Source organism: Acanthaster planci, linkage group LG12 (assembly GCF_054643075.1).
Source record: "Acanthaster planci isolate LZ-2023a linkage group LG12, COTS_SCS, whole genome shotgun sequence".
Taxonomy (NCBI): domain Eukaryota; kingdom Metazoa; phylum Echinodermata; class Asteroidea; order Valvatida; family Acanthasteridae; genus Acanthaster; species Acanthaster planci.
In genome coordinates this window covers 4,665,423-4,677,511 of record NC_141788.1, presented here as the reverse complement: position 1 = coordinate 4,677,511, position 12,089 = coordinate 4,665,423, and the positions used below count along the sequence as shown (strand labels likewise).

Below are 12,089 nucleotides of genomic sequence, written 5' to 3'. Positions count from 1 at the left end.
TAAACCGGGAAGAAATGTACACATTTCATCCCTGTAAAAGCGTCAAAGTGACAATTTAATCAATATTTTCTGGCTTACAGAATACAGCATTTTTGGCATTTTAAAGATCACTTCAATTTTTCAAACTGAGAAAAGTACAGCCTAAAAGGAACTGTTGGAGAAATGACATTCCTAAAAAACATGTACACAAAGTGTTATGAAGGGTGCAATTCTGTAGAATCTTCAGTTAAGAAAACCTGGCCGAGTACAACTGATGTTGCCTAACAACGTACCTACTTCGTGAAGAGCTCGGCCGATATTGTAACATGTCTCCTGACTTACACCTCTGTACTCCTCATATCTCTTAAGAAATGCAAAAGCCTAGCCAGGGGAAAATATTGAAAACATTGTGAGGTTCTGTGCTAAGATCCTTCCTTGTGGAAACATATATCACAAGGCTCACCAGAAGGGATGACCACAAAATACTCAACCAGTAGGTTTGCCAGCTTTGCCATTCAACCATGGCATATGGTAATGGATATTTGTGGGATTAGATACCATCCATGGTGTTCTGACTCAATCATGGCCACAATATCTGACGTGCATAGATGTCCAACATGCATATGTAACTACACTACTCAAAAAAGTTAAGGACCACTTTTTTATTTTGTGTATGAGATATTTTACGGCCGAAAATGTGCATCTGACGTTTTGAAACATTTAAAAAAAAATTTATTCCAATAAGAACACCATCCAGACAAACAAAAAATGAAAGAACTACACCCCACTCATTGGTTGGAAAAAAATACAAGTTAAGTAAAAAGTGGTCCTTAACTTTTTTTTTTTGAGTATGATACGGTTGGAACATGAACTGCTGTCTTGGTGAGGGGCAGATACAGTTGCCCAAATGTACAGCAGTGATTATAACTTTATGATTATAACTGTAAGGTGAGAGCGGTACATTTATGACTTCCACTGTTTTCATGACTATAAAGCCTGCCCACCCACCTGCACAATCAGCGAGTGTCTCTTGGTGGTGTACTTCTGGCAAGCAATGTGGCAGATGGAGATACCAATCATGAAGGTCAGGAAGGGGTCATCAGGCTTCTGACGGAAGCCCCTGGTGTACTCCCCGATGGCATTCTTGAAAGTACCACTAACCATAGCATTGTGACCATTCAGGATGCAGAGGGCAAAGTTGTTGTGTAGTTTCTGGATGAAAAAAAAAATTCTTAAGAAACGGTTTCTGAGAAAGAAAGTGACTAGATTAATACAGAGCCTGTTTCCGAAATCTTTTGATCCTCAGTATTTTTTCTGGGGCAGAAAATGATTCCCTGTTTTGACTGTATAGTTCAGTTGAACTTAACTCTGTAGCAGTAGCAGCACAGCTTTTGTTTTATTCATTCAGGTTTGGCAGCCAAATCACTTGGCAGAAAAAAAATGGTTGGGAATTTCAACTCACATCCACAATGTAAAACTTGACAATTTTTTTAAATTTCTTTGGCACTGAATAGTTGAATGGCCGTTTCCGACAATAAAAATTGTATCAGCCTCATCCAGATTACGACAAAAATGCAGACCACATTTCTAATGCGGCTCTGGACTATGGGGTTGTTTTTCCTTTTTGGTACTTCACGTACTTTGAGCGTAGTTCGGAGGCAGAACTTGTGGTGTCGTGTGTCGTTGGTTAGGTTGGTGACAAAGCTGAAGAGATTCCAGGCAGCAGTACTGTTAGGGTGCTGGAACAAAAACCAAACGGAGAGATGGAGTGGTAATGTAGATGAAAAAATCACAAGGCTAGACTGAAGACCAGTCAAAAGTAACAGGGTGATTAATGACAAAGAAATGCTTTTGCTACCATGCATTTGAAGAACCTGTGATTTCAATTCAGAGTGGAAGTCTTGTGTTGGTCTCGTGGGGTCTTTTGATTATCTGAAGAGGTCTTGACTACATTCTGCACACCAGATCATGCGCAGGAAGAACAGTGACCACGAATCAACCATTGTTTGCAGTTGAAATAGACAGCTTGTGACTTGGATTCAGGTTTGAGGTCTTGTGAGGTCTTGTGTCGGTCTTATGGACAATGTTCACCACTTGAAAATACATATGTAGAAATACCAAAACCAACAGACAAGACGTTAAGTCATCCTTGAGAAAAACATAGCCAAACAAATTGCCAGCTGGCACTTATGCTATCAAATACAGTTGTAACTTTGTGTGGAGATGTTCCTGGCGGCTTACTTTAGACACAATATGCCGCATGTCCTCATAGACTTTTCGGTAGTTGGAGTTCAGGAAACTGACACAGATGCCCATGACTTCAACATCCTGCGGATGGAAAGAAGGCAAACATCTGTCACTAACCTCGACTTCCAGGCTTACACACTCTTCTTAATCCATACCAATTTATGGGGGCAGATTTACTGAAATAAAGGGCAACCTAGACTGCTAATTTATATTCTGCCTACTGGATTATGTCAGACATATTATTGTTGAAATCACAGATTTTAGAGCTCTCCAAGCTCCAAATAGGATGCTAAAATCACAAATGTGTTTCTCGCAAAGATGGACTTTGCCCATGTGCATGTATGTTGTTGCCGCTGAGCAAAACTTACTCCCCTACTCCTTACATTCCCCAAACCTCCTTCCCAAAGCTTCCTCAGAAACTAGTACGAAAAAGAAAGGAAATAATATATTCATGTTTTTCTAGAAAACACCCCAAATTAATGCCGAGTCTAAAAATATAAACAATGCATAAGTACAACTTTTCCTTTATCCCGCCCCAAAGATTTTCCGTCTTCGACTTTTCCCATCCTACCAATCGTTGTGCAGGGTCTCTGGTGAATCTCTTGGACGTCAGGACCGTGTTGGAGAAATTCTCTGCAACCTCTCTCTGGCCCAACTTGATGAGGGCATCCAGTGTTTTGCAGTACAAAGAGAACCAGTTGGCATGGCTGATGACACCAAGATTACCCTTAAGTTGCTTCGGCACTACAAAAAAAGAAATATTTCCATCTGTTTGAAGTTTTCTTTTCTCTCCACTCCACCTGACACATTTGTGACTCAATCCCGAAAAGTGAGTCTGAAGTCATGTGAGTCTTACAACCAGTCTTAATACCACAAAGTGAAGGTTCGAATGCTGTTCCAGTCATTCTTCTCTAAACTACCATATTGGGTCTTTGTTCCGCTCATGTGACTGAGGATTCTCAGACAGTCTAGGAGCCATGTGTGTCTGTCTCATTTTACCGTTTCTGTCTGGAGCTTGGTTGAGGTAGGCATTCAGCAATAGAAGGCTGTCTTGAGTGAATTCCTTGAGCAGACCCTTGGAGTACCTCAACATGGACCGTTGCCAGATGAGCTGTGCATCTGCGGCAGCCTCATCCTCACTGTCTAAATAAAAAATAGACAGAAACCACCCTAACCTCTTTTCAACTGAAGGAGAAGTGACAGAAATTGTAAGTCATTCCCATTTGGTTTCATACTCAGGGCCAAAGTCGGTATTACATTTTTTTTACAACCCATACTGCAGGCCTTACAGATTTTTAAAACAAGTGTCCCTATAAACACTGTATATTTCTGATATGGGGAGTGCTTGTTAGTTGCTCGCAAAGGTAGAATCTTTTGTCCCTGTTATGCACTGTTGTAGTCGAGACCATCACAAGACCACATACAAGACCAAGCTCAAGACCAATCACAAGTATTAGACTGAGAGTGAAAAATGACAAAGGAATGTTTTTGCTGCAGTTCATTTGAATAGCTTGTGACTTGAATTCAGACAGGAGGTCTTGTGTGGTCTTGTGAAGGTCTTAAGTGGTCTCAACTATAATATTGCTGTCATGTAGTATCTACAACTCAAGCAGTGCCTTTCTTGCCAGAAACTCAAATAGGAAGAGAAACCAACGACTGAGATGCAGACAAAACACTGAGGAGTCTTCTGGACCATGATTCTGTTTAAATTGGGCAGGCAGGTGTAAAGGGTCCAGTGGTGGGCATCAGAAACCAAACACACATTCAAAGCCATGGGTCAAAATGAATTCACAGTTTAGGATGTGAAAGTATGTAATACGGTAAGAATGCAGCTGTATCTTGAAAAAGATTTCTTTTGTGAGCTAGAGTGGATGTAAAATAGAACAAGGGGACTGTAGGTTTTGGGCAGTTGTCCGTAGTCAGACAACACAGAATCCTCAAGCTGAATAGTACTTTTTTGACAGCAGAGTGTGAGGGATATTTTGTCTACCCATGGAGAGGAGCTCCAGAGCTATGTCTGAGTTTCCCTGTTGCTGCTCAATGGTAGACAGGGCCATTCGGGCATCCAGATGGCCGGGGGCTTTCTGGAGCACCTGACGATAGGCCATCGCTGACTCCTCCAACTTCCCCAAGGATGTCAGACTCTCGGCATAACGGAGCCACACGGCAGGCTAGTAAGGGAAAGATGTGTGCTCTCAATACTAACACTGGAAAGTTACCAACATGATGAATCCCACTTCTGACACCAAAATCTGACTCCTCACCTTCAACATCGATGACCCACGTCAGCATCTCACCTAGGCATTTTTTTTCAAAATATTTCTCTCGAATTCTGTTCTTACTTCTTAAGATAAATAGTTCTTCCTCCTCCGAATGTAAACTATAGTTTTCAATCACTTTATTACCTAACACTATTATTCTTAGTAATTCACAGGTATGTAAACTAGATAGGTTCGCGGTAGCACCATGGATACATCTCTATTTTGAGCATTTGGGGTTCTGCAAAGAACCGGTGGTACTCAACGTTTTGGACAGTATGCTCTTTCCATCGTCAGGAGACTTTCTCCATGGTGCTACCGCAAACCTATCTAGTTTACTTGCTACCTCCACCATAAAAAGCTTCAAATCTCAATCCACAGGTATGTTAAACAAATGTCAAACATACACTACATGTGTTACGTGATAAAAGCAGACAATACACCTGGGTAAGACAGAAATGTCCTGGAATAAACTAAGTTTAAATGCAAAATATGTATTGAAAGGAAAATGAGCTTACCAAATTGTAATTTTTGGTTTCAACTAGTGCTTGCAGTAATGGCACAGACTCGTCATAGCAACCTGAGCATTGCAAGGTGAAGAAAAATTACCCAAATTTCCAAACATGAAAAGACACAGCTTTTTGTTTGAAACAAAAGTTCTGTGTAACAGAATTGAAGTGGACCAGGGCCAACCCTACAACTGGAACATCTGCACTTACAGTAAACATGTTTCTCGTCAGCAAGGAATTTTTGCTCATGATCAGGAAATGCATCTTGAAACGAAGGATTCTGTAATGATGGGGCTAGCACAAAATTTCTTTGCTGGAGCTCCAAGCACAAAATGGTGATAATAGGCACACAATTCCATGATGAACACAGACACAAAATTTGGCCCAGGATTTCAGACTGGGAGTGTGTGAGGGACTCGGCACTGTACTTGAAACGTGTTATCGACAATGAAAAGCTCTGTGGCTCATGAATATGTTGAATTAATAGTCAGTGAGACATACCCAGGTCAACATAGGCCTCGGCGACATCCAGGTAAAGATCCCCTATGTCGTTGGGGTCCTTTGTATACAACAAGGAAAGCACTTCCTGTAAGAGATAATAATCAGATGGATTTTAACCTCAAAAGCAGTTACACAGCATCTTGTTGGGTTGGGCGTGGTCAAAGTCAAGTACATCATTTGCAACCACTTCTGCAAAGAAACTTTGCTGGAGCTGAGAGTGGACCCATTTTATCTATAAATAGCCTATTTGAGTTATTGCAGAAACTATAGGAGGGTGCCATTTGGTTTTGGTAAATCAAGTCAGTTTACTCCAAAGTTACCCTTTCCAAATAGTGCCCTCCTGTTGTGCCCACCATGCTTCAAAAAGGCTAATGCCATGCCATCACTTAGAAAACAACCCCAATAATTCTGCAAAGACTGTGGGAACCAAAATCCCATGTATCTGGCCAGGGTCAACAACCTTGTTTTGGCTGGTAACCCACCTTTGCTGATTGGAATTGCCTGCAGTGAATCAAGGACACTCCTAGTTTGGCCTGAAGGTCAATCGGTAGTCCCTCTGGGACTTCAACTTCCATTGTGTCTTGCCTAAGTAAATATGAGCAAAAAAGACAGGAGGTGAGTTTGTTTTGGGACTTCCAGCAGAAAAGTTCACAGTAATCCTCAGTCACATTAAATATCATATCCCAGCGGGAACATGAGATGGTGGGTTTTTTTACAAATCGACGACAGTCCCTTGGTGGAAACCTACCACGTGTGCTTTGGCATGGGATGTACTGAGCAAACTCGACCCATTTCTGTTAAAATGTAGGGGCTTGCCGCTTAAGCTGGGTGCATGTTTTGGCCTGATTGGAGAATTGTCCACGACCCTGTGTTTTCGTTGCTGGTAAGGGGATACTTCAAGTTGGGGCCAATACTTCCAGCTAGATCCACACGGAGACACTCTGCCTATTCCCAGCTTGAATACATTCCGTTCCCCAAAGTGGAGCATCCCCCAAAAAACAGGAATGACTCCCAAGTCTTCGGATATATTTCCTCACCTTGTTTCTCGGTCAGCCAGCGAGAGTTGCTCCAGATCCAGGTGGTCACAGCTGCTCTGAGATCGCAGAACCACTGCGCAGTGGTCCGAGATTACCTGCAGAGCTCGTTGGTACTGACGACTGGCGATGTGCAGCTCAGCCAGCATATTCACATCTGCAGCAAAAGTACACGCAACAAATTAGCAGTCTAAAGGCCGGCTCAAATTTGGAACCATTGCGAGCATGCATGTGATTCTGCGACATCAGATCAAATATTCGCACTGCGAGTTGCAAAAGTTGAACCCATTTCTACTTAAGTGAAATTCGCTGCAAAGATTTCAGGGCATCAAATCCACTTGGTTTTTGCATACGCCTGAACCTAAAGTATGAACAGGCCTTGAGGGTTATGCAAAAGAAGAGATGGAACACGAAGAAAGTAGAACTGGAGCACTGCTGTCAGGACGGGAAATATTCTGAAAAAGGAAGGTAAAAGAGCACCTTTTCTGTCGGGCAACCATGGTGAAATACATGTACACTCCTCTCCCATGATATATGAAGTCTATTTGTGCACATTCAGGTGAAAGTCAGTCATCACACAAAGCCTGTGCTGTGTCTATTTACTCAGTGAACATATCCAGGTTGGAAAGCTCACCTGATGAGAAAATCTCAGACCCATGTTTTTATGTTTTATCTCTTTATGATGACCTTGCGGGAGCACATTTTGGCCTTGAACAATGCCCAATTACCATGGCTGCACAGCCAAACCTTGAGAAGTACTGTAGTTCGGCGGAGTCACTTAAACAAAATGGACGTTTCTTATACAAATAAAAGTCAGTTTCCTACCCTCTGAACTGATCAACTTTGGATGCTTGGAAAATGCAGTATTCATGATGTCCACTGCTGATGCAATGTCTCCGTTCTGGTGGTGAGCCTGAAAGTACAGACAAGAACCAAGAACCACTGTGCCATCCACAACTTTTGGAAAGTGTTCAACAACGCAATCTACTGAGCATTTTAAACAGGGGACCAGGTGCTGGACTAGGTTGTCCAGGATTAGTTTTTGCATACTACTTTCATTGTTTTGGAGGGACTGGAAGGTTAATCAGCTTGTGAGCCAGTTCGTCCTCTGCAAAGTAGTCTTTTTACCCAAAGTAGTCTTCTTACCCAAAGTAGTCTTCTTACCCAAAGTAGTCTTCTTACCCAAAGTAGTCTTCTTCTTACGTAGTCTTCTTACCCAAAGTAGTCTTCTTACCCAAAGTAGTCTTCTTCTTACGTAGTCTTCTTACCCAAAGTAGTCTTCTTACCCAAAGTAGTCTTCTTACCCAAAGTAGTCTTCTTCTTACGTAGTCTTCTTACCCAAAGTAGTCTTCTTACCCAAAGTAGTCTTCTTCTTACATAGTCTTCTTACCCAAAGTAGTCTTCTTATCCAAAGTAGTCTTCTTCTTACGTAGTCTTCTTACCCAAAGTAGTCTTCTTCTTACGTAGTCTTCTTACCCAAAGTAGTCTTCTTACCCAAAGTAGTCTTCTTACCCAAAGTAGTCTTCTTACCCAAAGTAGTCTTCTTACCCAAAGTAGTCTTCTTACCCAAAGTAGTCTTCTTACCTTGACTAGCTCTTTGGCCAGCTGCATGTACTGTTTCCCCTGGTCGTCCGGCAGGGCTTTTAGCATGATCTGGTAGCATTCCATCACCTTCTTGGTGTCTTTCACCTGCTCATACAGATGGATCCTCTCCAGATGATTGGACAGCTCCTTGGGATTGTACCTGATAGCTATGAGAGTAGGTGGGGGGGATAAAACAGAAAATCTCTTTGTCAAATTATGACTCCTGTTCACTCTGTCAGTAAAACATCTAAATCTATCATTTATCAGCAGTGCTGCTATTTTGGCACAAAAGTCTAATCTCTGCTCTTACAGGTTCTTTCACTTCAGGGTGGGGGAGAAGCAGTCGGTTGCAAAGACTCCTGCCTGAGGACACAAGTGTGCAGAATTATGCACATGGTTTTGAGTTTGATTCAACAAACTGTTAGCTTTCCTTGGCCACACATGTACATTACCCAATAGGGTTGACGACTTGGGTTCTACCTTTTGAGTAACAGCGTATGGCTTGCTGGATGTCGTCTTGCTCCAGGGACATCTCAGCACACCGCGTCCACTCCTCTGTGTCCCTGGGCCTCAAGTGGGCTGCAATCAGGGAAAACTGGGAAGAACACAAAAGCAGTGATCCCTTTGCCAGTGAAAGCTAGACTTGATGCAAGATTGAATTTCTTCTGGAACTACAAAAACACTCCGATCACACATCAGCAATTAGGCCCAACTCAAGCCAATTCTGAATTGGCCAAAGAGTGCCCTCAACTGTTCCCATACGAAACTATTGAACCCTGCTAATTTGATTGGTAAATGGTTGGGCACTCTCCATGTCACTTGCATGCATGTCCACCTTACTGCCCACGAACAGCATTGATATCAGGTGCTTGCTTGAAGTACCTCTGACTGCTTGCTCATTAGATTGGAAAATGATCGCACAACTCTGTATAACAATTCTTCATGGAGGTCTGCCTAAGGATGCGCCCTAATCATGGCCAAAGGGTGCCCGCAACCATTCCCACGTAAATATAATATCCAGACCTGCAGGCACCTCTCCATGTCCTCCTTGTCCTCGTAGATCATGGCCAACAGCTGGTAGGGGTCCGGGCAACGCGGCACCTGCCGGATGATCTCCAGGCACATCTTGGCTGCCTCCTGGTGGCTGCCTCGGGCAAAGCACAGGTGAGCCTCCCCCATCAGGCCCCGCAGTGGCTTGGGCACCCGGCTGTGGCGGCTGCGGGGGCCCCGTCTCTTCTCCTCTCGGCCCAGCCGCAGCTCATGCGCCATGGGCGAGTCCTCTGTTTGTTTAAAGGTCCCTACGATGAATGTCTCTAATGGTAAACTTTTCATGCATCTCCACACTCTTCCTCAGTGTATGAAAACTACTTAACATCCTCTGTGGGTTGGGAGTACTACAAAGTGCACTTTTAAATCATTTAAAATTGTCCGAGTTTTTCTGCACAACTGAGGGCGCTGTTGGTGTGATGTCAATCAGGGCAGACACTGTTCAGTTTCTAGCTAGAACACACTGGTGATCATATGTGCATGTACTACTATTTAGAATTCACTTCCTCCGTGAAAGAGTAAAACAGCACGGAGCCCAGCAGACCTTAATAATGAGCATGAGTTCTAAATTGATGCAGAGTATGACTCCAGTCTCAGAACTCGAGTAATACTCACAGCTGAGTATGGGTACTACATATAAGTATTTTAATCACCTCGTGAGGATGAGAACCCATGCCTCCTGGTTCCTGTGCCTCTTGGTCGCCCCCGGGGCCTCTTAGGGGTAACAGGTTCTGGTCTGTGTTTCCGGGGTCGGCCCACTTTTCCTAAAGGTGCACAAATATAGAAAACAAATAAATAAAACCAAATTGTGGACTGAACACTGTCACTCCATTAGGATTGTCTGTGAATCAACTGAAGACTTTCATTTTTTACCCTTGCAGAACTCAGGTTTGGGCAACATGACAGCGCATGTGGATTCAGTGCTTTGTGGATTCATGACTACACGGGCCCTCCGGTACACTGGGCAGAAAGGATGCCACTCGCAGGAATCCAATGCTCACTCCTTTTGGAAAACCAAAAGGACTATGGAAGGAAATGGGATCCAGAAAAAACTTTGAATACGGCACCACAACGCTATAAGTTAAGGCTGCATCTGACTCTTTGTACAGAGCTAAGTCTAAGCCTAACTCATAGGTACATGTATGTTGAAATGCATGTCATCCCTAAGACCCACGCCTAATGACACAAAGTTGTCTCAAAAATCAGGCCGCAACTTTTCCTTCACAAATTTTCAGGAATAAGGTGAAAGAGCATCACAAGTCAAATGTCATGAGTCGGATGAAATTTACCAAGAGGATGGCCAATTTTACAGTTCATCTGAACAGCATGCAACTTGTCTTGATACTAGATGATTTTGTAATGAACTCTGACGATTTGACTTTTGAGGACACCGGTATAACCCTATTAACAGTAGTAAAGTGTTTAATTTTGTGGGGATAGGTCTGGTAGGCCCATAACAGCTGGCTTTTGCATTGGGTTTGGAATACCTCAGAAAAACAACAGCCTCTGTGCACAAAGTCCCATAGGGGTGTTTAACTTTGTGTGAATGGGGAAGGTTAGGGCCAGCAACCCTTGGGGGGGTTAGGGTTAAAGTAGTGCCAACAGGGCATTTTCAAGAGGTACAGCATAGTGATAGCAGTGTAGTCTGAGTCGGTCACAAGTCAATTACAAGTCAAATCACAAGTTCACTCACAACTTAAGCAACAGGCGATAAGTGTTGATAAAGGAAAGTCACTACCACAGTTTATCTGAATAGCTTCTGACTTTGAAACTTGCAACTATGCTACTGGTGATGGACTTATGATGGACTAAACTTCAAGCAAAACACTGCTTGCTCGCCGAGTAAAGACTAAAGCGTAACACAGACCTTTCCGCAGCCTCGTCCCATGAGGCAAGTATTCCTCATCTTTCTCATCTGGCTCTTTCTCTCCATCATCTTCTTCCTCTTCATCCTCTTCATCCTCGTCTGCTGATTCCACTGCATCACCCTTGTCATCGTCATCGCTTCCATCGCTGGCATTCTCTCCCATGTCCCCATCTTGCTCTCCTTGGGTTTCCACAGACTCGGGAGCATTGTCATCGATGGCAAAGACATCCAGCAACTGGGAGGGCAATAACAAAAGAGTTTCTGGCTTTAACACTATTAACGCCTGTTAGAAACCCTGCCAGACACATCCATCTGCATCGTCTTTCAAAGTGGCTTGCCTGCCCAGTGTTGTTACAGGTCAATTCAGCAGGTCAATTCAGATTCAGCTGGTCAATTCTCCCCGAGGTCAAACAGCCTCGGAGTCTGTAGCTACCACGCACCACAAGATCCAAAAAGTGACATTGCTCAACGGGACTAGCTCCAAAGTCAAAGTGCATCAGATTTTTTTCACCTGATGCCTTTTTTCACCTTTTCACTGTGCTGCATCTGGCTGGGGTTATTAAGGTTGTAGCATCTGCACTAGTGACCAATCATAGTGCGCAGCTTTCATTTGAAAGGAAAGGAAAACAAGAAAAAGATTGGAGCCCTGACACACTGCTGACAATGAGAGAGTAGTCATGTTAGGGAGTCCGGCACTTTTCAGGTTTTTTTTGGTTGACCCCACAAATTTTGGGGCCGGACGTCGGAGCCCACAGTCTGATAGTCACAGTTCTGGGGGTAACGTAGGGGTAGACATCGCTTTCTATGGGACAGACTGGGTTTTAACAGTTCTGCAAGTGCAGGTAGCTTCTGTTATACATTACCTCTTGTCCTTGAGTCCATTCGGCGAACGGAATTTCACCATTTAGGTATCTCATGAACTCATCTTTGTCAATTTTTATTTCGCCGATAATTGTTAACCCGCTCGAACAGCCCTCCTCGTCCATGGTCACACGGACAGATTGATATGACGATCAAACTGATACCGACGCCACCCGAACCGTACCCGGAGCTCGCGGGAAAC

The 12,089-nt window shown here is 43.5% G+C and overlaps 1 protein-coding gene across 4 annotated transcripts in view; it reads right to left on the bottom strand.

Annotated features, from left to right (window-relative positions):
* The window catches only part of LOC147797079 (general transcription factor 3C polypeptide 3-like), a 13,290-nt gene extending 1,201 nt beyond the window's left edge, over window positions 1-12,089 (bottom strand). Inside the window, exons 1-18 of one of the 4 annotated variants that reach the window (XM_087143971.1) lie at window positions 11,890-12,089; window positions 11,027-11,261; window positions 9,813-9,923; window positions 9,136-9,410; window positions 8,593-8,707; window positions 8,113-8,279; window positions 7,354-7,441; window positions 6,532-6,685; window positions 5,977-6,079; window positions 5,495-5,579; window positions 5,003-5,064; window positions 4,217-4,397; window positions 3,226-3,369; window positions 2,798-2,970; window positions 2,221-2,307; window positions 1,620-1,718; window positions 988-1,191; window positions 273-360 (exon numbers count right to left, since the gene is read on the bottom strand). In XM_087143971.1, the coding sequence (XP_087000097.1) occupies window positions 273-360; window positions 988-1,191; window positions 1,620-1,718; window positions 2,221-2,307; window positions 2,798-2,970; window positions 3,226-3,369; window positions 4,217-4,397; window positions 5,003-5,064; window positions 5,495-5,579; window positions 5,977-6,079; window positions 6,532-6,685; window positions 7,354-7,441; window positions 8,113-8,279; window positions 8,593-8,707; window positions 9,136-9,410; window positions 9,813-9,923; window positions 11,027-11,261; window positions 11,890-12,012 (2,494 nt within the window). In that variant the 5' untranslated portion in view covers window positions 12,013-12,089. Of the gene's footprint in view, window positions 1-272; window positions 361-987; window positions 1,192-1,619; window positions 1,719-2,220; window positions 2,308-2,797; window positions 2,971-3,225; window positions 3,370-4,216; window positions 4,398-5,002; window positions 5,065-5,494; window positions 5,580-5,976; window positions 6,080-6,531; window positions 6,686-7,353; window positions 7,442-8,112; window positions 8,280-8,592; window positions 8,708-9,135; window positions 9,411-9,812; window positions 9,924-10,032; window positions 10,165-11,026; window positions 11,262-11,889 lie in introns of those variants that run through there. The other 3 variants (XM_087143972.1, XM_087143973.1, XM_087143974.1) reach the window with 3 other exon arrangements.